This window comes from Vombatus ursinus, unplaced genomic scaffold (genome assembly GCF_900497805.2).
Source record: "Vombatus ursinus unplaced genomic scaffold, bare-nosed wombat genome assembly UNPS02014832.1, whole genome shotgun sequence".
NCBI lineage: Eukaryota > Metazoa > Chordata > Mammalia > Diprotodontia > Vombatidae > Vombatus > Vombatus ursinus.
In genome coordinates this window covers 65,415,549-65,440,159 of record NW_020954610.1, presented here as the reverse complement: position 1 = coordinate 65,440,159, position 24,611 = coordinate 65,415,549, and the positions used below count along the sequence as shown (strand labels likewise).

Here is a 24,611-nt window from a genome sequence, read left to right as displayed (position 1 = left end):
AGTGTGATACACTTGGGTGGCAGTGTTGGAGAGATAAAGATAAATCAGACAGAGCTCCTGCCCTCAGGGAATTTACAATCTAGCAACATGGTGGTAGTGTTAGGGCAGAAGGCCTGCTTGGTCTGAAATATTTGAATGAAAAGCTTGCTTCTTTCTCTTCTTGATTTCTTTTGTGTTGCAGCTAGAAAAATTTGGATAAGCCATTTGAAATGTCAAAAAGACTACCGATTTAGAAATTTATCTCTGTATTTTGTTACAGTTATATTGCAAAACAGCCAAGGTTAGTGTCCATCACTGAAGATGACCTGGAAGGATATGTGGGGCTGAAAAATCTGTGAGTACTCAAATTGCCACATTCTGTCCCAGATCTTTTATTTTTGTTTTTGTTGTAATTTATGCTCATTGGATACTAATACTTGTGCAATTTGTTTCTGTAGAACGGTGGTGGAATCGGGTCTAAGAACAGTGGCTCTTCAAGCCTTTCTGAAAAATCCCAATCTGCAATACATGTGAGTAAAAGTTAATTCTGTTGCTTTCTGGTATATAACAGATACAACTCTTCTCTAGCCTCTGTTTTCCTCCCTTTTCTCCCAATCAAGACCTGAAAACTTTTTTTTTGAAAAGATTAGCATAACTGTGATAATGACCTACAAGCATCTGCTCTTATTTCGTTATATTTTGGGGAATATACTAGAAGGGTATTAGAAGCAGCCTGTTTATTCTCCTTCTTGAACTTCTGGGTCATTTCTGTGTTGTATTGAGCTGAAGCCAATTGGCAGAGTCTCATGTGAAAACTGTTTCCCAATAGAGACTCCTTGATTCTTTTCTCTGGAATCTTTATATGTTCCTTGGAAGAAAAACTTTTTGCATTGGGGGAGAAATGGACTTGGAGCACTAACACTAATGGTCATTTCTCTGCACTGGGCTTTTCACAACTACCTTCATTTTCCTAGAACCACCTGTAGTGCATTGATAAAAGAGGAAGGGAGAATCAATCAGCAGGCAAGGAGAAGGCTTAGAGGCTCATTAAAAAGATAGAGTGCTTTGGTGTAGTCAAGTTGATGTATAGCTGACTATAGTGAAATAGAAATGTAGAAAATGGAAACTATTAGCAGGGTGTTTACTGCCTGTTCCTGTGAGATGATGGCCTAGAGTCAATAAGTTATGGCTTTCCCCAAGAAGTTTCTTCTTTGATGCAGAGGTTCTCCCCTTGTGACCAGACTGAAAAGGTATTTTCCCTTTAGGAAACGTCTTATTACCACATCCTGGGTCTTCACAGCGGCAGCAAGAGGGTATTTATACAGGGTTGCTTCTAATCATACTTCTTGACTCCCTCATTCCCAATTTTCCCTGTTGTGCCTTTGTCAAATTATTTTTGGAAGGTGAATGAATATAGGCTAAATTAAGTTTATGCCATGCAAATAACTAACATACCAGCCTTTTACCTTTATTTTTTATTTTGTGTTCAGACCTGTGATTTTATTGTTGTAGGGTACTGATGTCAAAACCCAAATAGAAATGGGGTCCACTAAATAATACATAAAAATCTCTGAAGGTCACACATTGACTAAGAAAACCACATATTAATGTTATCTATATTTTATTGTATTTTCATTTATTTTGTTAAATATTTCCCAATTACATTTTTATCTAGTTTGGGCTTACCATGGAGTATTTTTGGGGCTGGATATTTGATAGCTCTGGTGTAGGGAACCAAAACTCCTTATGCCAAAATAGAGCAGTGAGTGTTTTATAATTTACAGTTTTAGAGAGTTTCCTGGGGCCCTGAGAGATTAGGTCACTTGCTCAGGGTCACATAGCTACAATTTGTTAGAGGAGGATCTTGAACTCAGGTCGCCCGAATTCCGAGTCCAGCTTTAAATTCTACTTTTAGGAAGTGATGCTTAGCATGGCGTTATTAAAGGAAGGTTGAAATCTGAGTCACTTGCAGAGTGATCTCTTTTAGATTCTGTTGACTGGATGTTTCATGGACATTTGTTTATTGTGCGGCAACCCTGATTTTTACAAAGCAAAATATCGCAACTTCATTCATGTTTTGTAGGAGTCAGAGAAAACGATGCTTCTTTGAAAATGAAGTTTATAGCATTAATGTATAAAATAGAAAGTAAACAGTAAGATAAGACCAAGGAACTTTATTAACACATTTCCTCTGAATACTTTTTTGGCAGCTGCTGGGCCATCAGTTTGCCTGTACACATCTGATGCCTGCGTAGGCTTTGATAACATAAACAACAGATTAGTTGGATAGAAGGAAAAGTCAGAATGCTCTAATACAATCACTTAAGTGTAATTAATGACCTCAATAGTTGGGTTCTGGCATTTTCATTACAACTGACCTTAGACCCAAATTACTCAACAGTGCCATTTAACTAGCTGTTTTGCCAAACACATCACTTTTTTCTAGAGTAGTGGTCATAAGCTGAGATCTATAGCTAACAGTAGTGGGCTTATTCATTCTGCTGACCAGTCAATCCACTTAGTACCACAGGAGCTGCAAGGGACCTTGGAGTTTATTGTGCTTAACTGCCTCATTTTACACTTGGGGACATGAGGCCTACAGAAGTTATATAACTTACTCTGGGACACATTAAGTATACGGAGGCAGGAGTCAAACTCAGGTCTTCCTGGTTCTAAGCCTGTCTCCCTGTTGTTGCATTGTTTTGTTTAAACATTATGGTTTTTAGTCCTGCAGTGCATCTTTTTTTTTTTTTTTTTTGTGAGGCAATCAGGGTTAAGTGACTTGCCCAGGGTTACGCAGCTAGTAAGGTATTTTACATTTAACAATATATAGCAGAATGATTAGAGCAATAAAATATATTAAGTGGTTGTCTTTACGTGACTGAAATGAATCTAAAGATCTACTTACAGCCCTTTGAAGAGTTTGAAATTTAAAGCAGAAAATTTAGATAAGACAGACAAGGATCAAGTTTCCTAAAATGCCAATATGTGGAAGACTGAATATTTTAAAAATTATCATGATTACTACTGTTCTTCTTAAAGATTTGATCTTTCTGTCTCATGTAGACTATAAAAGCAGTGGTCACTCATAGACCAGATGCTAATATTGATCAGTGTGGAAACTTTAACTTGATCTGTTTTTCTAAGCTGGACCAATTTGCTTCTTCTCAGGTAATCTGGTGGCCCTTTGTTCCTAGAGGATCACTATACTTGTGGTTTAGTGATGGTACCTCATCAGCTTAAGTCCTGTTGCACCTCAGAATTCACTGACTCGAGCTACCAATTAGCCTTAGCCTTGCCCAGTAACAGGGATTACCGGCATACACCAACATGCCCCACTAGAAGGTTGAATATACCACAAATTCACAGAATAAACTATAGATATTCCATTGATAATAGTAATTATTTTCAATTATACAAGGAAGCAAGCAGCAAGATTGTAAAAATGAAAAAAATGGTGGAAAGCATCATCTATGTATATGATGCAAAATGCTTTTCACAAAAATGAAGCCTATAAGTTTGGGAGAACAGGAAGATCCATTTTAATCATGAGTGCACAGATCTCAGTAGCAACTTTTGACTTAGATGAGAGAGTAAAGATAAATAGGTTGGCCTCCTCAGAATAGTAGGGACTGCTAAGGGCAGGGACCATTTCTCTCTTTGTCCGTACATCTCTGTTGTTTAGTGTCGTTGTTTGTCCTTCATTCTTGAAGAGGACCAATGACATCAGAAAGGTGATGTCTTGACTTACAAGTGAATTGGATTTAAGTGAGGCAGAGCTGTGCAAGTCATGAGCCTCACTTTCTCTTACAAGGTCATCGAAGTCCAGTAGTAAGCTATAGGTCAGGATGACTGGGTATGGTTCCAGATGCAGTGGGAGACATTGGCCTTTTTAAGCTAAGGTCTTTCCCAGGTCTTAATTTGTCTGAGGCAACACCCATTCAGTGATTTAAGGTTAAGTAAGAAATAAGGCAAAAGATGTCTTTTAGTTTGCCTACTCAAAAAAAAAAAATCAAACTGAGAGGGGAAGATTTGATATTTGCACTCACTTTGAGCCATCAAAACCCAATGACCAAATCAGGCTTGGGCTGGGACCTATTTTTGGCCAATCAGTGAGAGCCAGAGTGATTTGGGTTTAAAGCATGGTCAAGTAGCTCCATTTGAATCCCAATGGGCTTTAGCAAAGGCTGATTTTGCAGAGCTCTATTTCAAGAAATCATAAATGAAACTACATGGGACAAAAGAGTTATTTTCCCAGTTTTTTAAAAAAAGATAGAATAAATAAGTAGGGAAGAGGGGAAAAACCTAGCCCCCAAACTCCAAAATATCCTGTGAAGTTTCAGCAATCAAAATTTATATTCCTTTGGGTAGAGCACCCACATGTAAGAGCATGATTCCCCATGTGGACAGAGGGAAGGGGAGGAAGGGAGGGAGGGAGGGAGGAAGGAAGGAATTGTCCAACTGGAAGTGGCCAGTTGGGTGCTCAGTGGGAAAGCTACTACTACTTACAAATTGTTGTTTATCCTTCATTCTGGAAGAGGACCAATGACATCAATGACTTACAAATGAATTGTATTTAAGTGAAGTAGGGCTGTGCAAAGTCTTCTGTCACACTCTCTCCTCCAGGTTCATCTGAGTCCAGTGGCGAGACATAGGTCATGATGACTAGAGATGGCCCCAGAGGCAGTGAGAGATCTTAGCCTTTTTAAGCTAAGATCTTTCCAAGGTCTCAGTCTGTCTGAGGTTCCAATGTTTAATATAGTGCTATGAACATAGTAGGAGCCTAATAAATGATTGTTCAATTGAATTGGAGTCCTCATGCCACAACTTGTGCTACCACCACTGGATAACTTTGTAAGGTGGTGTAGGTTGGCACGGTGAGGGACAAATATCTGATTAAGAAACTTGTACCAAAAATATTAGTGGAATGATCTCTTCTTCTTAATAATACTAGTCAGAGGATTTCATTACTAACTTGAAAATTAATCAATCAATAAACATTTATTAAGCACTTACTGCATGCCAGGCACTGTGCTAATGACTGGGGATGCAAAAAGAACTGAAAAAAAAACAGGCTTGCTCTCAAGGAGCTTACCATCTAATGGGAGATAAAACATGCAAACAAATATATACAAAGTAAATTATATGCAGGTTAAATAGGAAGTCATTAACAGAGGGAAGGCACTAGAATTAAAAGGGGTTGGGAAAGGCTTCCTGGAAAAGATGAGATTTTAGCTGGGACTTAAAGGAGATCAGGGAAGCCAGTAGGTGGAGTTGGGAAGGGAGAACAGTCTAGGCTTGGGGACAGCCAGAGAAAATGCCCGGAGCTAAAAACATGCACTTAAGACATTTCATTCCAAATTATATCTTGAAGGAATACAAATTGGATTCTTTCCTCTTCCCCTCCCCCTCCTCTTCTGCTCTCATGTTTGGCATATCACAGTAATTGGCCTGGGCATTTATAGTCATGTTTGCTTTCAGGATGGGAACACTACATCTAGATAAGTTGATACATTCTTCTGGTCACTGAAATCCATGCCAGAACCCAAAAGCTCAGGATAACTTTAGGGGCTATGAATAATGCTAGTGATTTTATTTTAGAGAGACCTTTCAGAAGGTGCTAATTAATTAGCTCCTTAGTACGGCTGTGTAACCAAACAGTAAGAGGTTTGTTGGTTTCTCTCTCGGTCTCTGTCATTGTCTCTCCCTCTCCCTTCATCCGCCTCTTTTTATCTCTTTCTTTCTGTCTCCCCTGCCCCCTTTCTCTTTTACTTTTGGCTATAATAATAAGTATAGTTCATGAAAGTCATATCATACGTTGGCCCGTAGTACTAATCTACACTGTGCTTTTGGCAACCCTACAGAATGTGCTGTTCCTATTGCCTGGTGGCTTCTCAGCAGATAGCGAGAAGTTTAGGGGGAAAAAGAAAATAGTTTTTCTCTCATTCTCTTACATTTTAACCATTTTCCCTCCTGGGGAGGGTCTGCTTTTGGCGGAGGAAGAACAATTTTTGATGAGAATTAAAATGTCTCTGTCTTACAGATCAAGAAAAAGACAGACAAACTTTTCAAGTTCATTTGGTCAAAGAAAAGCTATTCTTAATTCACTTTTTAAAAAGAAAGAAAAGTTTTATGTGGGCCTGTTTTGCAATTAAAAAAAATTCATATGGGTGAATAGTTTGCAAACAGTTTGGAGGGAGAAGATGGAAGCTCATCAGAAAGGATATACACTAGTGTTCTTGGTGGTGGTTTGGATAGTATAATTATAAAATTAAGTGAAAAATGGACATAGCACCAAATTTTACCTGTGCAGCATCTGGACTTTTATATGTTCTTGTCTAACGAAATATTTTAGTTGCCATTTTCTTTATGCTTCACCTGCAGAAGCTGCCTGGATAGGTAATCTCTAACTATTCGTAGACATAAGCCACCTATTAGCATCTATGCTTTATTACTTGGTAGGAGATTCATTATTCAGACCATCATCATCTAGGGAACAGCCTAATTTTATCTATAAAATACTAAGCCAGTTTCAATGCCAATAATGGAATTTAGAATGATGAAACACCCAGAATTAGGAAGTTACTTGTCCCTGGAAGCATTCAGGCAGAAGTTGGATACCCATTTGGGGGTAGATACTGTTCCTTGCAATAGGATGCATGAAGCAGCTGTACTGAGTTGAACAAGTCCTCTAAGGTCTTTTCCCAGTCTAAGGGTCTGATAAGGTATTCAGTATTTCCATAATTCACTAAGTTTTGAGCAGGAAACAGATGCTAAGAAGCCAAGTGGTTTACCTAAATGTAGGGAGGCAGTGTGGGTGGTTGAATAGGATGTGTGGCTACGGAGAGCTGGCCTCACAGAACCTGGCTTCAGGTCCTGACTCTGATCCATACTGGCTAGGTGACTCTGAGCAAGTCAGTGTCCCAGACAACCTACTAAGATGAAAAGGTGTAAATATTTATAGTGTAAATATTTCTCATGGATGCACTGGAGCCTGCTCAAATTGGTTCAGAAGTCAATTGTTAAATTATCAGTGTGAGCATTTGCACCTTGAAAATCAGCAAATGCTACAAAATAGGGAATGATTTATTGTCTTACTGATTTTCTAGACTTAAGAAAATGATGGAGAGAGTGTTAATGATACCTATTAATCCAGAGAGCTGGTTGTTAAGTATTTACCAGCACACCACTGGCATTCCTTTACAGTGGTTGAAGGTGTGTCTACATAGAGAGTTCCTTGTTCTGATGAAGAACAGGTCTGATCCTCTCTCTCTCCACCAAAAATATTGGGACTTGGGACTATTTTAGTACAATGTGACTATTGATTTTTATAAATATAATTTGCTTATTTTTAGTTAATACTTATATACACACCCAGAGCCCTAAAATTTGGACATGTTTTATAGAAATCAAAACTTAAAATTCCCATAGTGGCTAGTGTTTCAAAATTCATCCCTCTGGGTCCTATGCCCTAATCACAGGAAGCAATATCTAATGGAATAAAAAGACTTTTGAAGGCAATGTCCCCATGACTTCAGTTTTATTACAAAAAAACCCCTAATTTTTCATTTGATAATGGATGGATACTATTAAGGTCCATTGTCAGGAGAGTTTAGGAACCTGTGGGCAAGGACTCATGGATTCATAAACTATTAGAGATGATCTAGGCTAGCCCTTTTTAACCTTGAGTGTGTGTGTGTGTGTGTGTGTGTGTGTGTGTGTGTGTGTGTATGTATCATGGACCCTTTTGGCATCAGTTTCTCATTTATAAAAGGAGGGGATTCCATCAGACAACCTTCCAGATCTCAATCTAAGCTGCTATGATCCCCTTTTTTCCTTAGAGGCATGGGCCAAATTTAAATAGGAACTTGGAATATTTTGGCTATAGTAAGTACTATGTAAGTGTGAAGTATATGTGTTATGTACTATGTACATGTGTACTATGTAAGTGTTAAGTATAAATGATGTTCCTAATTGTTAATATATTTCAATTGCGTTAAGAAAGAACACTTTCTTTGGATTCTTCTCTTATTCCTTGAGGATTATTGCAGATATTTATTAGAGTATCTAAATGATTTCTTTATCTACATAGGGGTAGAAAAGACTATTGGTATAAAAGAAAAGGTAAAAGAGTAACAGGAAATGTCAACTTTTCCAAACTGGTGAGTTGGGATAAAAAGGGGGAGGGGACTTTATATATGCTCTTTGCAAATGAAATAAAGATTAGATTAGAGACTAGGAAGCCATTTCAAATAATTAAATAAAATATTTTGAGAAATCATGAGTTTGACACTTTAATCCTGAAATGCATTTATGTTTTAAATTCACATTAAATTATTTTGATTTCTTACAGCAATTTCACCAAGAACAAATTGACAAGTTTGTCTAGGAAGCATTTCCGTCATCTCTTCTTGACTGAGCTGTAAGTAATGACTTGTTTTTTGGAGAGGTTTTTTAGAAGGGAGGGCTGCTTACATTTTTTGGGATTGCAGCAAGTGCCTTCATATAATTTTTGAATTGCCAGGCAATTAAGAAACCATTATTTGATATTTGAGGGCACTAAGGTCTTGAGAGGCTAAGTGACTTCATATTGTTAATCAAATCAAAGAATAGGCCACTGACCAATCTGCTTAGATTGTTGGAGGATCTCAGGCTCTTTAATACCTGCTTCCTGCATGTAAGAAAACTTTATGTCCCTACACACACATACACACAACACATACCCCTCCCCTCATTATTCCTAGAGGTTACTAAAGTGAAGAACCAGTTAATGGCAATTTCACCTATGTGGGTCTTGGTATGAGTAGGTATATACTATGAGACCTGGCTGGGAAGCCCCAGTCAGTATTGAGCATCTACAATGGACCATGAAAGGATGCTGATATTTTTTCAGAGCTTGAAGCTCTGGGCATATTTGTCCAAAGAACTCTCACTCCAGAATCAACTGGTTGTTCCTGGTGTTTTGATGGTTTTTTGTGTGTCTTATTGTTGGATGGGAATAATTGCTGTGTCCTAGGGTAGAGATGTTATATGTTGTGGGTACTATGGAAGTTGAGTCCCTTCACAGGCTCTGTTGGTTTCTATGTACTTTCAAGGAGCAGAAAGATTTGCGACCTGTTTCCACAAATAAATGATGTCACCTATAAATTGAATGCCAGAGATAGAACTTTGTTTGGAGTCAAATCTGTCTCCAGATTCATGTCTCAGATGACAATGCTCTGAGATTCTAGCCTCATTATGAAGAGAGATTTGGGGTTGGGGCGTGGGAGGCACATAGATCCTTTTAAACTACTTGATGGACCCATAATTCTATGATTTCATTGGCTCAGATACTTTCTTCCCTTCACCCCACCCCTCCAATAACACAGATTGCCGTGCTGTTTTTGTCCATGTTAAATGAATTAGAGATCTTTCTTTCTCTTTTAGTATTTTGGGGGGGGCACCTATTCATGTGGCACTTGGGGTTGTAACCACCTTCCCATTCTTACTATATGAATGAGTGAAAAAGCAGTTATTAAGTACTCACTAAGGGTTAGCCATTGGGCTAAGTGCTGGGTATGCAAAGATTATGAAACAGATGGTCCCTGCCCTCACGGAGCAGGGAGAAGACAATGTACATAGGAAGGGACTTTTGTTCTGGAAAAGTGGAAGGGGATTGGGTCTCAGGTCTGTTATAGAGGATGCTGATCTATGTGGGAAGAAGCAGGACACCTGGGCACATAGATAGCCAGAGGTCCTTGATGACTGGCTGGATAGGAAAAAAACAAACAAACAACTGAAGCATGGGCTGTTGTCTGGGTCAGCCAGTAGATAGAATGGGCTAAATGGGCTAATTTGATCACACATAGTCACCAGACAACTTGAACGGCGCCAGGGGTGGGAACTCCAAAAATCAATAGATTAACTTCCCTAGGAACTGGAGCATGGATTTAGGAAGACCTTGGGAATGGAAGTCTAAGTCTCAAGTCTGATGTGAAGAGTTCTGGTGCAGCTGGGAAGGAGTAGGATGGCACAGCAGACAGATGGTCAGATGGCAGGTTGGTTGGATGGGCTGGGAAGGTGAAGTAAGATCTGCTCTCCAAAGCCAGCCAATAGATATAGTGGAGTAAGTGGGCTAGTTTGCTGGCAGGCAGTCATCAGTCAACTGATTCACCTTCTTTTTCTGTCCTACATATCCTCAATATTGTTTTTATATCACTTCTTATATGCAAGTTATTGATGGTGACAAAACACAGTTTGCTTCTGCCCATAGTGTATTTTTTCATTGCTTTGGGTTGTTCATAATTGATGTTCTTCTGAGATCATGTTCAAAAATAGTCCTTGAAAGACATTCCTGTAGTCAGTCTTTTCTTATCCTGAAAATTATTTGTTTCCTCTTTCCCTTGAAGAATTTTGACATGTAAATACAAATTGAAGACTTCATAATGAGTTATCTATTCAAACAAACTTTTTTTTTCTTATAGGAATTGGCAACGGTGTACTTAAAAGCATCCAATGTTTTGTGTAGGTCATAATACGTGGTGAATCTAGTCAAGAGAAAAAAAGGAAAATCTATACTCTTTTGAGCTTTTTTAGAATACCTAATCATAATCTCAGCCTATTGATAATTCTATGCAAGGGTTGAAGGAGACTGGATTGTTTCCTTATTTTTTCTATTGAATACCTGAATGGCTTTTCTATGTAAAGTGAATCCTCTGTAAAATGGTAGTAAAAACATAGAAATATAGTATTGACTCATGAGATCAAGTTTGAAGGACTCTCAATTCTTTGAAAGAGAGACAGGAAACAGATACAAGGTATCATCATTATTGCTTATGGTGTACCCCAAAGATCATAACATCACAGATTTATTAATGAGTTGAAAGGGACCTTAGAGACCCTCTAGTCCAGCCTTATCATTTTACAGATTAGGAAACTGAGACCTAGAGGGGTGAACTGACTTGCCCAATGTCATACAGATAATAAGAAAAATGGCTTGCTTATATTGCTTTCAAGCTTGTAAAACCTTTCAAATGCAGTCTGTCATTTGATCTTTATAACAACCCTATCAGATAGATGCTCCATTTTTACAGTTGAGGAAATAGGCTTGGAGAGCTTAAGTGCTTTGCGCAGGGTCACAGAGCTACTAAGAGGCTAAGATAGGCTTTGAACCCAGATCATCCTGACTCCATAGCCAGCACTCCTGCCCTGCTACCCCTCCCCTTCTTGGTGTAGATATGCTTCTCTTTTGAAAGCTTTGAGGAGGGAGGGTAGGGGGCATCCCCCCAAATCAAATAATTATGTCTTGTGTTTAGCTGTTTAAAACATTGTGTGATAGGCTGTATTGAGTGTATAACCTTTCAGGCCACAATGGTGTTTTATTTACTCCTTTTACATTGCTATTGGGGGAAAAGGGAACTAGCCAAGGAAAAAAATAACAACACAAAACCACAAGAAAAATCTTTAACTGCTTATTTACAATCCTCAGTGGTCTATTTAAAATGAATCCCATTTATGGTAATGTGACTTTAAATGAGGCCATTTTAAACAGTTACTTTGGAGCTGTCTGACATTAACCACAGGGCCACAGATTTGGGTGGAGAGTAGGGCTTGGCCTGCAACTCTTCATTCACAACAGTGGCTTTTAGATTGGGTCATAAGAAGCTCAGGGTTCCCTAGGGGCATCTTCAAAGTTTTGCTTTCCCTTTCTAGAAAGTGTGGTCTTGGTGGTGGTATTTCATTTGCGTTTGCATTTGCTAAATCCCCTCCCAGTCTTGCCAACATTTAGATAGCTATGGTCCCAGGTCCCTGGTAGGAAGACTAATTTGATTCTATTTATCTGATATTGATGGAATACCTTCTAGGGGCTGTGCATGGCACTTGGGCTCTGAGGATGCAAAGATTCAAATGAAACACCCCCTGATCTCAGGGGAGCTAACTTTCTTCTGGAGCCAATGTAGAAATCTCTCATAACTTCAACAAGTTTTTAATTGTCACCTACTTGGCAAAGTAATGCAAAGGATTCTTTCATGTTATGATTATGATAAAAATTCTGGAGAAATAAAGGAAAAAATAGTGAACACAATTGAAAGGGCTAAGATAAACTAGGATAAAAATGCCCTGAAGTGTGCACTGCATGGAGTGGGGGCAGAGATGTGTAGTGGAAAAAAATTTCCCCATTCCCCAAAATTGTTCTGCTATTGAACTGCCCTTGAAGCAGTAATTTCTTGAAAAATTTTTTCATGTTAAAATTTGACCTTTAATTGTAATTGTAATTGTAAAAATTGTAAAAAAAAAAAACCCCAAACTATTTTCTATAACTATAGTCATCTCAGCCTTCATAGACCACTTGGTTCAGATCTATACAAGTATGATATAAACTACATAGAGGTTATTTGTGTAACAGAGCAGAACAAATTCAAGTGCCATTTTCATCTTATCATCAGGGTTAACGCAATCCTTCTTTGGGCTCTTGGAATTATAACAGTTAAGGGTCAGTAGACTTTACAAACACTATCATTTGGGTAGTATTCATTCTACTGAGATTCCCCCAAATTTTAACCAAGCCCCTTACCTTTCATTTATCCCCCTTCAGTTTTTTTTTGTTGTTAAGTGTCTCTCATGATTCTGTCTGTTCACTTTATCACCAGTTGATCCCCTTTTATCCTTTTCATCTTTTCTCAAGTCATTGACAATCCTTACTCCTTTCTTCTAAGAATATCCTCCGAGTTTTTATATATTGTTATGTGACTCCACAGGTACAGTCATCTGTTTCTCTTCCTTACTGGTAACACCTTTTATACCATTATGACTCTTTTATCGTAGAGGAAGGTAAATGGATAGAGAGTTGGATTTGGAGTCAGCAAGACCTGAGTTCAAATCCAGCCTCAGATACTTATTAGCTGTGTGACCCTAGGCAAGTCACTTAACCTCCTTGCTCTAAAATGGGGATAAGAATAACAACTACTTTGCAGGATTGTGATGAAGATCAAATGAGGTAATATTTGTAAAAGCACTTAGCATACTGCTTGGCACACAATAAGAGCTGTATAAAGGCTTATTCCTTTCCTTTTCTTTTTGTAAAAACAGATGCACCTTTAGAGGGGGTTCTCTGGAACTTGTTTTTTTTTTTTTTAGAAAATGTTGCATTTACAAATGGACTCTGGGTACCCAGTCCTCCATCAACTGTTCCTACTCTGTCTCCCCAAATGCATATTCTGTTAATCTCCATTAGAGCCCCTCTGACCTGGAATTGGCTTCAGTGCCTCTAGGTTTGAATCCTGGCTCTTCTGCTTACCACCTGTGTGACCTTTGGTAAGTTACTCCATCTCTCTGTACCTCAGTTTCCCAATCTGTAAAATGAGGAGGCTGGACTGGATAACTTTCAAAATTCCTTCCTGATCTAAATCTATGACCCAATGATCTTGTTTATTAGGTCATGTTGCCCTTTCTTCCTGGGATTCCTTCTAATTCCTTTGTGTCAGTCTTCCCATTTCTTCAAAAGATCCATGTCAAGGCTCATCGGTCTCAAGAAAACTTCCTTGATTAGTCATAGCACACATTCAACATCCCCCACCTTCTTTATGGTTTATAACACTTACAGTCATTGTTTGTGGTAAGAGAGAATTTAGAGATCACTTTCATTTTATAGATGAGGAAACTGAAGCACAGAGGGAGCGACTTTCCCACAGTCACACAGGTGGGGGAGGGGACAGGTTAGGACTAGAACCTTGGTTTTCCTTCCTTCTGTATAGATTATATAGATCTGTAACTTGGGTTCCATAGCCTCTATTTTTCTCATACATTAGATTTGTTTCCCCATATAATCAATCAATCAACCAATCAAGCAACATTTATTGATTACTTATTACATGCCAGGCATTGGCTTAGCACCAAGGACACAAAGAGTGGCATAAACAGTACCTGCCCTCAAGGAGATTACATTCTAATAGGATATGTACATTTGTAAAGTACTCTAGAATAGACAACAGAATACCTAGTTTAGCCTTTTTTTTTTACAGTAGGTAATTGATAAATATGTATTGATTAAATGAATAAATTCTAGTGATTGCCTTTGATTTTTTTTCCATGCTGCATTTTTCTCTAACTCCCTTACATTAGGTGACTGTGGGACTATGTGTTCTGAAAAACAGGCTAATTGGGTGATATAAACTTAGACTAACACACTGTGTAAATATAATGCAGTCTGCAAATTGTGTTATATTCCAAATTTAGCAACATTCAACAGACAGGTGATCAAAAATACGACAGTGATGATTAAGTTAGTGAGTCTTATTTAAGTTTCTCAGTTTTTTCTTTGACTTCAGTTTTCACATGAGTTTTTTTTATGTTGTTTGCTATACTTTTTAGCAGATAGAAGTGGGATAGATATTTTCACTATACATTATTTATTAATTTTCAACAAGATGGAATGCTTAACACATAGTGAAGTTTGATAATTATTGGTGAAATAATTTATATTTTAAAATTTTTCCTGAACATTTAGATTTAGTTCTTTCTATTTACGATATCCAGACTTCCTTTTTTCCACATAGGTAATACATTAATATCTAAAAATTACTGACAAGGAAAAACAATACAACTAATAAAGCACATGGTGTTTTGTGAATGCTGGTGCAGTTAAAACAAAACTTGATATAATTTCCTTTTTATTTCTTTAGTACTGTAGTGGGCAATCCATTGAAGTGCTCTTGTGACATCCTTTGGATTAAGACATTCCAAGAGACTAAATCCAATTCAGAGACTCAAGATTTATACTGCACAAATGAGAACAACCAGAAGATTGCTCTGAAAGACCTGAAGATACCCAACTGCGGTAATTAAACTTTCTGTCCAGTGCTTGTTAAAGTTGCCTTTCATTTGGGCTTAGCTGTCTTGGATATGAGAAGGAAGGATGACAGACCTGATTATTGCAATTAAAAAATGTATAGTGTGATGTTGATGTCTTTAGGAAATTAAGTATTACTGGTGCCATATAGAGAAACTAGCTGGCATCAACATAGCCAGGCATTTAATATGGACAAAAAACAATATTGAGGTTGGTGTAAGGTCATGCTGAAGAAACACTGGGTGACAGAAGGAATAGCATGGGTAAATCCAGCCTGAGTACTCAGACTCGAGAATTGTGCTTGATGACTTGTATCTGGCTGATAGGATACTGGTCTTACATAAATCTCTTCTTTTAAGTGCCGGGTTTTTTTTCTACTTAGTTGACCTTAAATCTTCTATTCAGCTTCCACTTAAACAACCAGAAAAGAATGCCTTCCTCCTGTCTCTCTTCCCCCACACCTCAATAGTTTTCAGGGGTGGGGAACCTGTGGCCTCAAGGCCACGTGTGGCCCTCTTGGTCCTCAAGTGCGGCCCTTTAATTGAATCCAAACTTCACAGAACAAATCCACTTGATAAAAGGATTTGTTTCACAAAACTTGAACTCAGTCAAAAGGCCGTACCCAAGGACCTAGAAGGCCACATGTGGCCTCGAGGCTGCAGGTTCCCCATTCCTGTTTTTTGAGCCTTTAAAGGAGGTCCAATTAAATCAATACATGCAGAAACTGAATACACAACGGGTGAACACCCACATATATGTCATTGTATTCTAGCATTCTTGAAGAACAAATATTTATTGAGCATTATGATATATTATATGGAAATCAGTCTCTCCTATCTTCAAAAATCTCTAGGGAAGGAGAAGTATCTCAGGGGAGGATTCCATTAAATAAATTTAAAATCTTTGAGTATTTCAGGGACGTAGCTTAAAAACTTCAACAATTTAGTGTAATAGGTTATATTTTTACATGCAAAGATTTTATATTCTAAGGGGACTTGTATATTTGTAAACTCCTGTGGAATGTTCAAGGTAAAGTACATGCAAGACAGTATACTAGGTGCCTTGGGAAATAGAGAGGAATTTAAGAAGTGAGTTTTGCCCATAAGGAAAAAACTTACAAAATAAGTTGGGGAAATAAATAACAAACATTTAATTCTTTGTTTTTATCAAGTCCTAGTATAGGGGTTTTTAATCATTTTTTTAGTCATGGACCCCTTTGGCAATCTGGTGAATCTCTCTCAAAATAGAGTTTTTAAATAATTGAAAGAAATATTAAATTTCAGCTAGAGATTAGAGAAAATAAATATGTAATTTTCCCTCCCATCTAAGTTTCCAGGCTTTCTGAAGTCTATCCATCATGGACCACAGTTTAAGAACCCCAGTACTAGAGTTTGGAGGGAAATTTTATTTTAAAATAAGGCCAGCATTGCATGTTTATATTCAGGGTTAGTTAGTCTGTGAGGCTGTAATGAAAACCAAAGGAAGGGATGGTTTTTCTCTAAAAGGACTTAAAGAACAGAACTCTGGAAGTTTCCTGTAGGCTTTTCTGCCAGAGGTTGAAGACAGAGGGTTGACACATGTTAACCTTCAGGGGTACCTCCTCCTAATGGGTAAGAGTGGGCATTGTTTATCCTGGCAATTCGCCTCAGCTTTCTTTAATTTTTAACAGCTTATTTTCTGACCCATACCACGGTGGTTGCTCCCTACTATGATGAACTGTGGAGGGAAGTTGACTAAAAGTTTGACAAGTTCAGTGTTGTGTCAGCTGGCTTTTTAGTCAGTTGTCCAAATTTCTACCAATTTGCTGACCAATTTTGCTACATGCACTACCAAGAGGGAAGGAGTGAGGGAATTTGAACTCCATTCCCAATTTCCTGAGATGCGGCATAATATGGTGACACAATTACATTTATGTAGCAAGTTACAGTTAGTCAGAGCTTTACAAACATGGTACTCACATTTGGTCCTCTCAATGACCCTACAAGGTTGGCCATGAAAAGTAGTAGTATCCCTCTTGGGCAGATGAGAAAACTCAGGTTCACACTCAAACCTGCCTTGTCTGACCCCCCCAAGTCCCCTATATCATGATGCCCATTTTGCCCCAGGTTCACATTATTTGATTTTAGTCTTGAAGCTGGTGAAAATGTTTGTATAAGTCTCCTTAATGTTTATTATTCAGAGGCCATTTTGTTATAGAGAAGGGAATTGTTAAATCCCCCCAACAAATCTCTCTCTCCTACTTTCAAAAACCTCCAGGGAAGGAGAATGAGCCCAGGGGAGAATTGCAGTGAATGTATTTAAAATTCTAGAATATCTCGGGATACTACTAAAAAAATTAATAATTTAAGGAAGAGGTTCTCAAAGTGTGATCTGGGGATATGTGGGACTCCTTAAGAGGCTTTCAGGGGAACTGTGGGGTCAAAACTATTTTCATCACAATATGAAGACATTTTAATTTCAAATAATGGAGAATAACAATAGATATAACTCTTAAACAAAAGCTTTTTGGGGTCTTCAGTAATTTTTAAGAATGTAAAGGGATCTTGAGATTGAAAAAGTTTGTGAACTGCTTATTTAGGGTTTTAGATTTGAAAGAAAAGATTTCCGTTTAATTAATTAGCAAATAACGACACACACCAGACGGGTCTTCTATATGTGGAAATGAAATGCTTTAGCCCTTAAACGCACACTTGACACTTCATATCCAGTCTCAGTAGGAATATACATTTTGAGTTATCAGTGAGAATGTGATGCTGTTTGATAGAAAGGTAGAATGATAGACTAATGAACTTTGAGTGAGGAAGATCTGGGTTTAAATTCCACCTCTGACACTTATTAACTACGTGACCTCAGGGCAAGTCATGGAGCCTCAGTTTCATCATCTGTGAAATAGAGATTGTTTACCATCTGTAGTACCAAAGTAGTTTACCTACTTTGCAGAGTTTTTGTGAGGTTTAAATGAGACAATGTATAAAAAAAATGTCTTGCAAGCTTTAAAGCACTGTTGAAATGTGAGCTGTTATTATTAGCATCCACATTTATACAGAAGTAATGCCAGTGTTCACAATTGTCAGAGGGAAACTCTATAAAACTTAATGTACTGTGTGATTTGGCAGGCTCTTTTGTCTGCCTAGTGTCTGGGTGTTCTAGGTCTTATTTTGTGTTTCTAGTCTTCATTTAGCTTTATCAGTTCCAGCTTTGGTACTATAAAAAGAGACTGTACAAATTGGCTAGTGGGTACTTGTAGTGAGTGCATTTAAATTCTATTTACTAAACATTTATGCTGAAGAAATCAGACATTAACATGCAGAAAATTTCCTGTTAGATTACAGAGGTGAATCCCAGAACAGTTCTATCTAGCTTGGCATTTTGCATATTGTAAACTCTTAAAACTGCAGCAAAGGTCTGTTTTGCAGTGTTTATCCCAGACTCTGAGTTTGTCTTTCCCTCTGTCTTATATCGGAAACCTTTCTTTTAAAGTTTACTCTAAAGTCTTTCATCATGGCAAAGTTATTTCTCCTTACAACTAGTTTTTTCCATAAATACATATTTTTAAAATTTCCAATTTAAATATTTATTTTTAAAATTAATTTGTCACTGAACAAAAATCAATTTTCTCCCACTCCTCTAATTGAAAAAAGAAAAAGAAAAATGACACCCTTGTTATAAATGTGCATATTCAAATAAAACAAAGTGGCTCATTGGCAATGTCCCAAAATCATAGCTCTCATTCCACATCCTGAATCCATCACCTTTGCCACAAGTATATTTTTAAAAATTTATCATTTAAATATTTATTGTTAAAACTAATTTTATTTTTCAATGAACAAAAATTAATTTTCTCTCTCACTTCCTCCATTAGGGAAAAAAAAAACCAAGCACTTGTAACAAATATTCATAGTCAAGCAAAACAAATTCCCTCATTGGGTAAAAAACATAGTTCTCGTTCTGCACCCTAAGTCCGTTACTGCTTTATCAGGAGGTCAGTTGCATGTTTCATCATCAGTAATCTGGAATCATGGGTGGTTATTTTATTGACCAGTCTTAGTTCAAAATGGTTGTTTTTTTTCTTTTTTATGCTGTTCTTATTATTGTATAAATTATTCTACTGGTTCTACTCACTTCATTCTTTATTAGTTCATACAAGTCTTCCAAAGTTTCTCTGAAAATATCCCCTTTAATGTATCTCATGGCACAATAGTATTCCATTGTATTTATCTACCATAATACGTTCAGTCATTCCCTAAATGGTAGATACCCCTTTAATTTTCAATTGTTTGCTACTACAAAAAGAAATGCTGTAAATATTTTTGTACATATTGGTCCTTTTCCACTTCCTATGATATCTTTAGTGTCTAGATTTAGTAATGGTATTGCTGAGTCAAAGGGCATACACAATTTAGTAACCATTTAGTGCATATTTCCAAATTACTTTACAGAATAGCTGTACCAATTCACAGCTCTACCATCAGTGCATCAATGTGCCTGTTTTCCCATAGTTCCTTCCTCATTTGTCATTCTCTTTGTGTGTGTGTGTGTGTGTGTGTGTGTGTGTGAACTTTGCCAAAATGATGAGAGTAAGGAGGGAATTCAGGGTTACTTTCAATTTGCATTTTTCTAATTATTAGTGAGTTGGAACATTTTTTTATGGCTATTGAAAGCTTAGATTTCTTCCTCTGAAAACTTTTGGTTCTTATTCTTTGATCGTTATCAATTATGGAATAGCTCTCATTCCTATATATTTGAATAGTTTCCTTATATATCTTAGAAATGAGATTCTTATTAGTGAAACTTGTATCAAAGATTTTTTTCCCATTACCTGGTTCCCTTCTGATTTTTGCTGCCTGGGTTTTGTTTGTGCAAAACCTTTTTAATGTTGTATAATGAACATTGTCCATTTATATTTTGTAATCCTCACTATCCCTTGTTTGATCATGAACTCTTCTCCTAGACATAGATCTGAAACGTAATTTCTTACTTGCTCCTCTGATGAAGATTGGCTGTTTGATCCAGGGCAAGCCATTTAAACTTTCAGTGCTCTAGTCCATTTTCTGTGACCGTAAGTTATAGGAAGGTGCTAGCCTACATTGGTAGATGGAATTTCCTCATTGGGATGTTCACAATATCAGTGAAAATATAGGTCCTTATCTTTATCCCCACACAAGATGAATATCAAAATAATAATAGCTAACATACACATAGAACTTACCTGAGCCAGGCACTATGTTAAGCACGTTACAATTATTATCTCATTTGATTGTCATAACAACCCTGGAAAGGTAGGTGCTGCTATTATCCCCATTTTATGGATGAGGAAACTGAAGCAAACTGAGTTTAAATGACTTGCCCAGGGTCACATAGTAAGTAATTGTCTGAGGCTGGATTTGAATTCTAGTCTTTCTGACTCCAGACCCAGTGCTTTATTCACTGTGCCACCTGACTCCCCATGCAAGGTAGTTTGGGGAACAAAGACATTAGAAGTTGAGGGGATCAGGAAAGGCTTCATGTAGAAGGTGACACTTGAGCTGAGTCTTGAAGGAAACCAGGGATTCTGAATCAAACATTCATATTCTTTCCTCTGGATCATTCAAGAATTCATCCTTTTCCCCTTGTGTGCTAACTAGCTTTCTATATTTGTCATCATCAAATTTTGCTAAATAAAGTCTTTTCTTTCATTTTTTTTAATGCCCTTTAGAGCCTAAGGGGGGATTTAAGCAGTGCCATTCCCATAAGTTGCAGTCAGAAACACCTAGAATACTTTTACATATCTGTCTTCCATAGAGAATTGCTGTAAATTTATCCCTGCAGAGAAACATGTTGTGGTATGTTTCCCCACAAGGCACTTGTGAACCTTTAAAAAAAAACTTTATTAATCATAAAACAACAAAACACATTACCATCACATTTCAATGCCAGTTGAACTAGCAGCTGTGAACACTGGTTTCAGGAATTTTCATGGAATCAAACAACTTTCTTTCACATATATATATATATATATACACACACACACATTTCTGTTCCTAAGGTTGTAATGAGGGAATAAATAATTGCAAATCTGTACTGAAACAGAGTGGTTCTCTATTTCTTACAGTTTGTTTAATGGAGATGTTTATTAGATACAGTGTATCTGTGAAATAGCTCATTCAGGGTTTCATTTAATTATGTTATCAGGAGCAAATCTTCACATCAAAGAACAATGTTTAATTATCTTTATACTTCATACTTTTTGAGAAGCAGCTAGGTAGTGCTGGGCCTGGAGTTAGGAAGACTTAGCTAAGTTCAAATCTTTTCTCAGACACTTACTGGCTGAATGACCCTGGGGAAGTTACTTAACCTTTGTCTGCCTCAGTTTCCTTAATTGTAAAATGAGGATCATGCTGTCCCAGGGTTGTTGTAAGGATCAAATGAGGTAATATTTATAAAGTGCTTAGCTCCCGTGCCTGACACATAATATGCACTTCATAAATTCTTGTTTCCTCCCTCACTCCTTCTTCCCTTCCTTCCTCCCTCCCTCCCTTCCTTCCTTTCTTTTTCCTTCCTTCCTTCCTTCCTTCCTTCCTTCCTTCCTTCCTTCCTTCCTTCCTTCCTTCCTTCCTTCCTCCCTTCCTTCCTTCCTTCCTTTCTTCCTGATTCCCCCATGGACTTCTATCTAGAGGAAGGCTTCATTGGGCAGTATAACATACAAGATCATGTTATCTGAAGTGAAGCTTCCAAATATATTTAAGAAGGCCATTAATCTTCCACATGGAGCAACTTTTCTGGCATCAAAACAACCTTTATCACAAATACATTTACACTCAGTTGAATTATACTCGGTATTATAATAGCCCCGTAGTGGCTGTAAGGATGTAATTCAGTGGATGGGTGTAGCTACAACAGTTATTTTTTAAACAACAAACAGCCCTTGAGAAAGTCAGCTATAAATTCAGTTTGTCCTCCCTATTATTTATATCACATTCCTTGAACTAGTGTTTAGGGATTGAGCCTCTACAGGCCATATGTGCACATGCATCCATTATTGACAGCAGAGGTTTATTCACAGGCGCATAGGCAAGAGACAGGTTCCCTTGGGTTACATGCATTTTTCAAACTCAGTTTTAAAGTTTAACTTTTACCATAAACTGTGGTTGACAGTATAATTTGATAACTTGATTTTGCCCCACGTTCTTTCCTTCCTTCCCTACCTCTCTCTCCCAGTTTTCCTTCCCTTTGCGTTCTATCCATCACTACTCTTCCCTCCCTCTCTCTTGTTCTTTCTGGCTTTCTTTTATTTTCCCTTCCATATATCTCTTTCTCAATCTGATTTTCATTACTATAAGGAATTCTCAGTGTGGAAACTCACCCCACTAATGCATATCATAAGCATCATAGGTTCATAAGGCTTAGAGTGGGAAAGGACCTCCGATTCACCCTTTAACTCACTTGTAACTTATGGTCTTAGAAATTTGCCCAGGGTCACTGAATGCTTCAAGTGACTTGCTCAGGGTCACACAGCTAATAAGTATCAGGGGTGGAACTTGAACTCAGATTATCCTGATGATTGTCCTGCCTCTATCCCTTATGCTAGTGGGTCTCATATTTTTAGTCTCAGAACCTTTTATACTCTTCAAAATTGTTAAGGACCTCTACCAAAGTTTTTGTTTATATTGGTTATATTATCAATATTTACTATATCAGAAATTAAAACATCAGTAATATTGTGAAAATAGTTTTGACCTTGTATGCTCTCTGACAGAGTCTTGGGGACCTCAGATATCCTCAGAACACACTTTGAGAACCACTGCCCTATACCATGTTGCCTCTTACTTTCTCTTGAGCACATTCATAAAAAAGATGTCATTGTTTTATCTGGTACCAAGGAAATGAAGCTATGGCACTTCTGCTCTGTTTGTATTTATAGTAGACTAATGAAAAACATTATTTTGATGAATCCTGATGTGGAAATCTCATCAGTATAAATAATACTGCTTTCTTAGATTCTTGGGCTAAGGATAACTTATGGTCAATACTCAAAAGATCATGTCTGTAGCAGGCAAAAAAAAAAGATTCTCCCCCCCAAAGGCTTTTACAGATCGTTCCAAATGTGAGACAGAAGTCACAGTCCACACATTAAACAAAGCAAGCAGTTCAGGAGCATAGACATTTACTGCTGTATTTTGCTTTTGATGATCACACACCAAATAAAGTACTTTTTTTTAATCAGCACACTCATGTTCTAAATTTTCCAGTTCAGAAGTTACTTGGTTGTTTTTTCTGTCATCAAACTAGTCACATAAGCTAAGAAGGCTCTATATAAAGCTAACAAATAGAATCAGAAAGGCAATTTGCTATTTTTTTTTTTACTTAGCCCAGGAAACACTTAGCCAATCCTTTCTGTAGCCAAGTATTCAGCAGCCAATTCTAAATAGATCAAGCACATTCTGGCTTAATTCCTGGCAGTGGGAAGGACCATAGTGATAGAGTTCTCTCCTGCAGGTAAATAAACTGAAGGAGATACCAAGAAGTCAGAAGACTGGTGAAGGAGGTTATGGATTTTTAATGCTGGGTTTTAATGAGAATGAAGCAAAAGATCCAAATGTTTATTTGTTTAAGTTCTTTACACAAGCTCTAGCATTAGGGAGTCAGGAGATGAGACATATTGTAGATAGCATTGTATAAATTATTTAAGAAATTAAAAAGCAAAGGCATTATCCAAGATACACAAAACTTCTCTTGATAATTTTCCACACATGGACTGAAGAGCCAATACAAAGAGAACAGTGATCCGTTACTATTCCAACAAGATGAAAAATAAATGTAGCTTGTACTTGGTATTAAGTAGAGATAAGCATTGAACCTATGATTTCATTGCTGTAGGGAATTCCCTGATGAGGAAACTCTTTCTTCTAAGTCAAGTTGGCACCTTCTTTGAGATGTATGGGCAGAGAATTGCCTAGAGTACTAAGTGATAAAATGTTTGCCCAAGGTCACACAACCAGCATAGGTCAGAGTATGTACTTTAACCTGGGTCTTCCTAGTTTCATGGCCAAATCTCTATCTACCATGCCATGCTGTCTCACTTGATATTAAATACTAGGGGGAGAATTGATGTGCTACATTAATAACTAAAATAATATGGATTGTTGGAACCTCAGTTTCTTATTGGTTAAAAAAACTACAGATATTAGAAAATTAGAACCTTCTCTCAAATAATTAAAAGAATGGGGGTGGAGGGGAACAGAGTGATGTATAATCCAAAATTTAAAAATTGTCCAAAAATAATTTATAATTATATTATTTTATAATATTACAATTATAATAAATAATTTGTAATTTGCCTTTGTAAAATGTTTATATGCCTATGTTTAAATACAATTCTATAATCTAACTTGGCAATTTACTTCAAACAAAATAATAAAGTCACATTTTGAGAAACCGAGAGGAATAGATGTCTGGTCTCCCCATTCTTGTGTCTACTTAATTAACCCCCCCACCAAAAGAACCCTACTCTGTTGCACCCCATTCTGTTCCACTACATTTTAGGAACTGCTTCCTTTTTAGGTTGATATAGAGGACTAGAATAAGCAGAAGTGCCTTCCCCTTAAAAAACAAAAAAGATACATTTGAATTGATATCTTTTGATTTCTCATTGCCTAAATTTTGCTCTGTATCCTCCCTTTCCCTTCCAGAGGACCAGCCCTTATACCAAAAAATATTTTAAAAGAAATAATAAAAAGAGAAAGAAAAGGCAAATAATCAGTAAAACCAATCAATACAATGGAAAAAAAAAACCTGACAATATATGCAGTGTTCCACATTTGTGGAC

The 24,611-nt window shown here is 37.3% G+C and overlaps 1 protein-coding gene across 3 annotated transcripts in view; it reads left to right on the top strand.

Annotated features, from left to right (window-relative positions):
- The window catches only part of LOC114025658 (BDNF/NT-3 growth factors receptor-like), a 412,069-nt gene that overhangs the window by 51,416 nt on the left and 336,042 nt on the right, over positions 1–24,611 (top strand). For all 3 annotated transcript variants that reach the window (XM_027839133.1, XM_027839134.1, XM_027839135.1), the window contains exons 2-5: positions 260–334; positions 438–509; positions 8,333–8,401; positions 14,640–14,794. In XM_027839133.1, the coding sequence (XP_027694934.1) occupies positions 260–334; positions 438–509; positions 8,333–8,401; positions 14,640–14,794 (371 nt within the window). The remainder of the gene's footprint in view (positions 1–259; positions 335–437; positions 510–8,332; positions 8,402–14,639; positions 14,795–24,611) is intronic.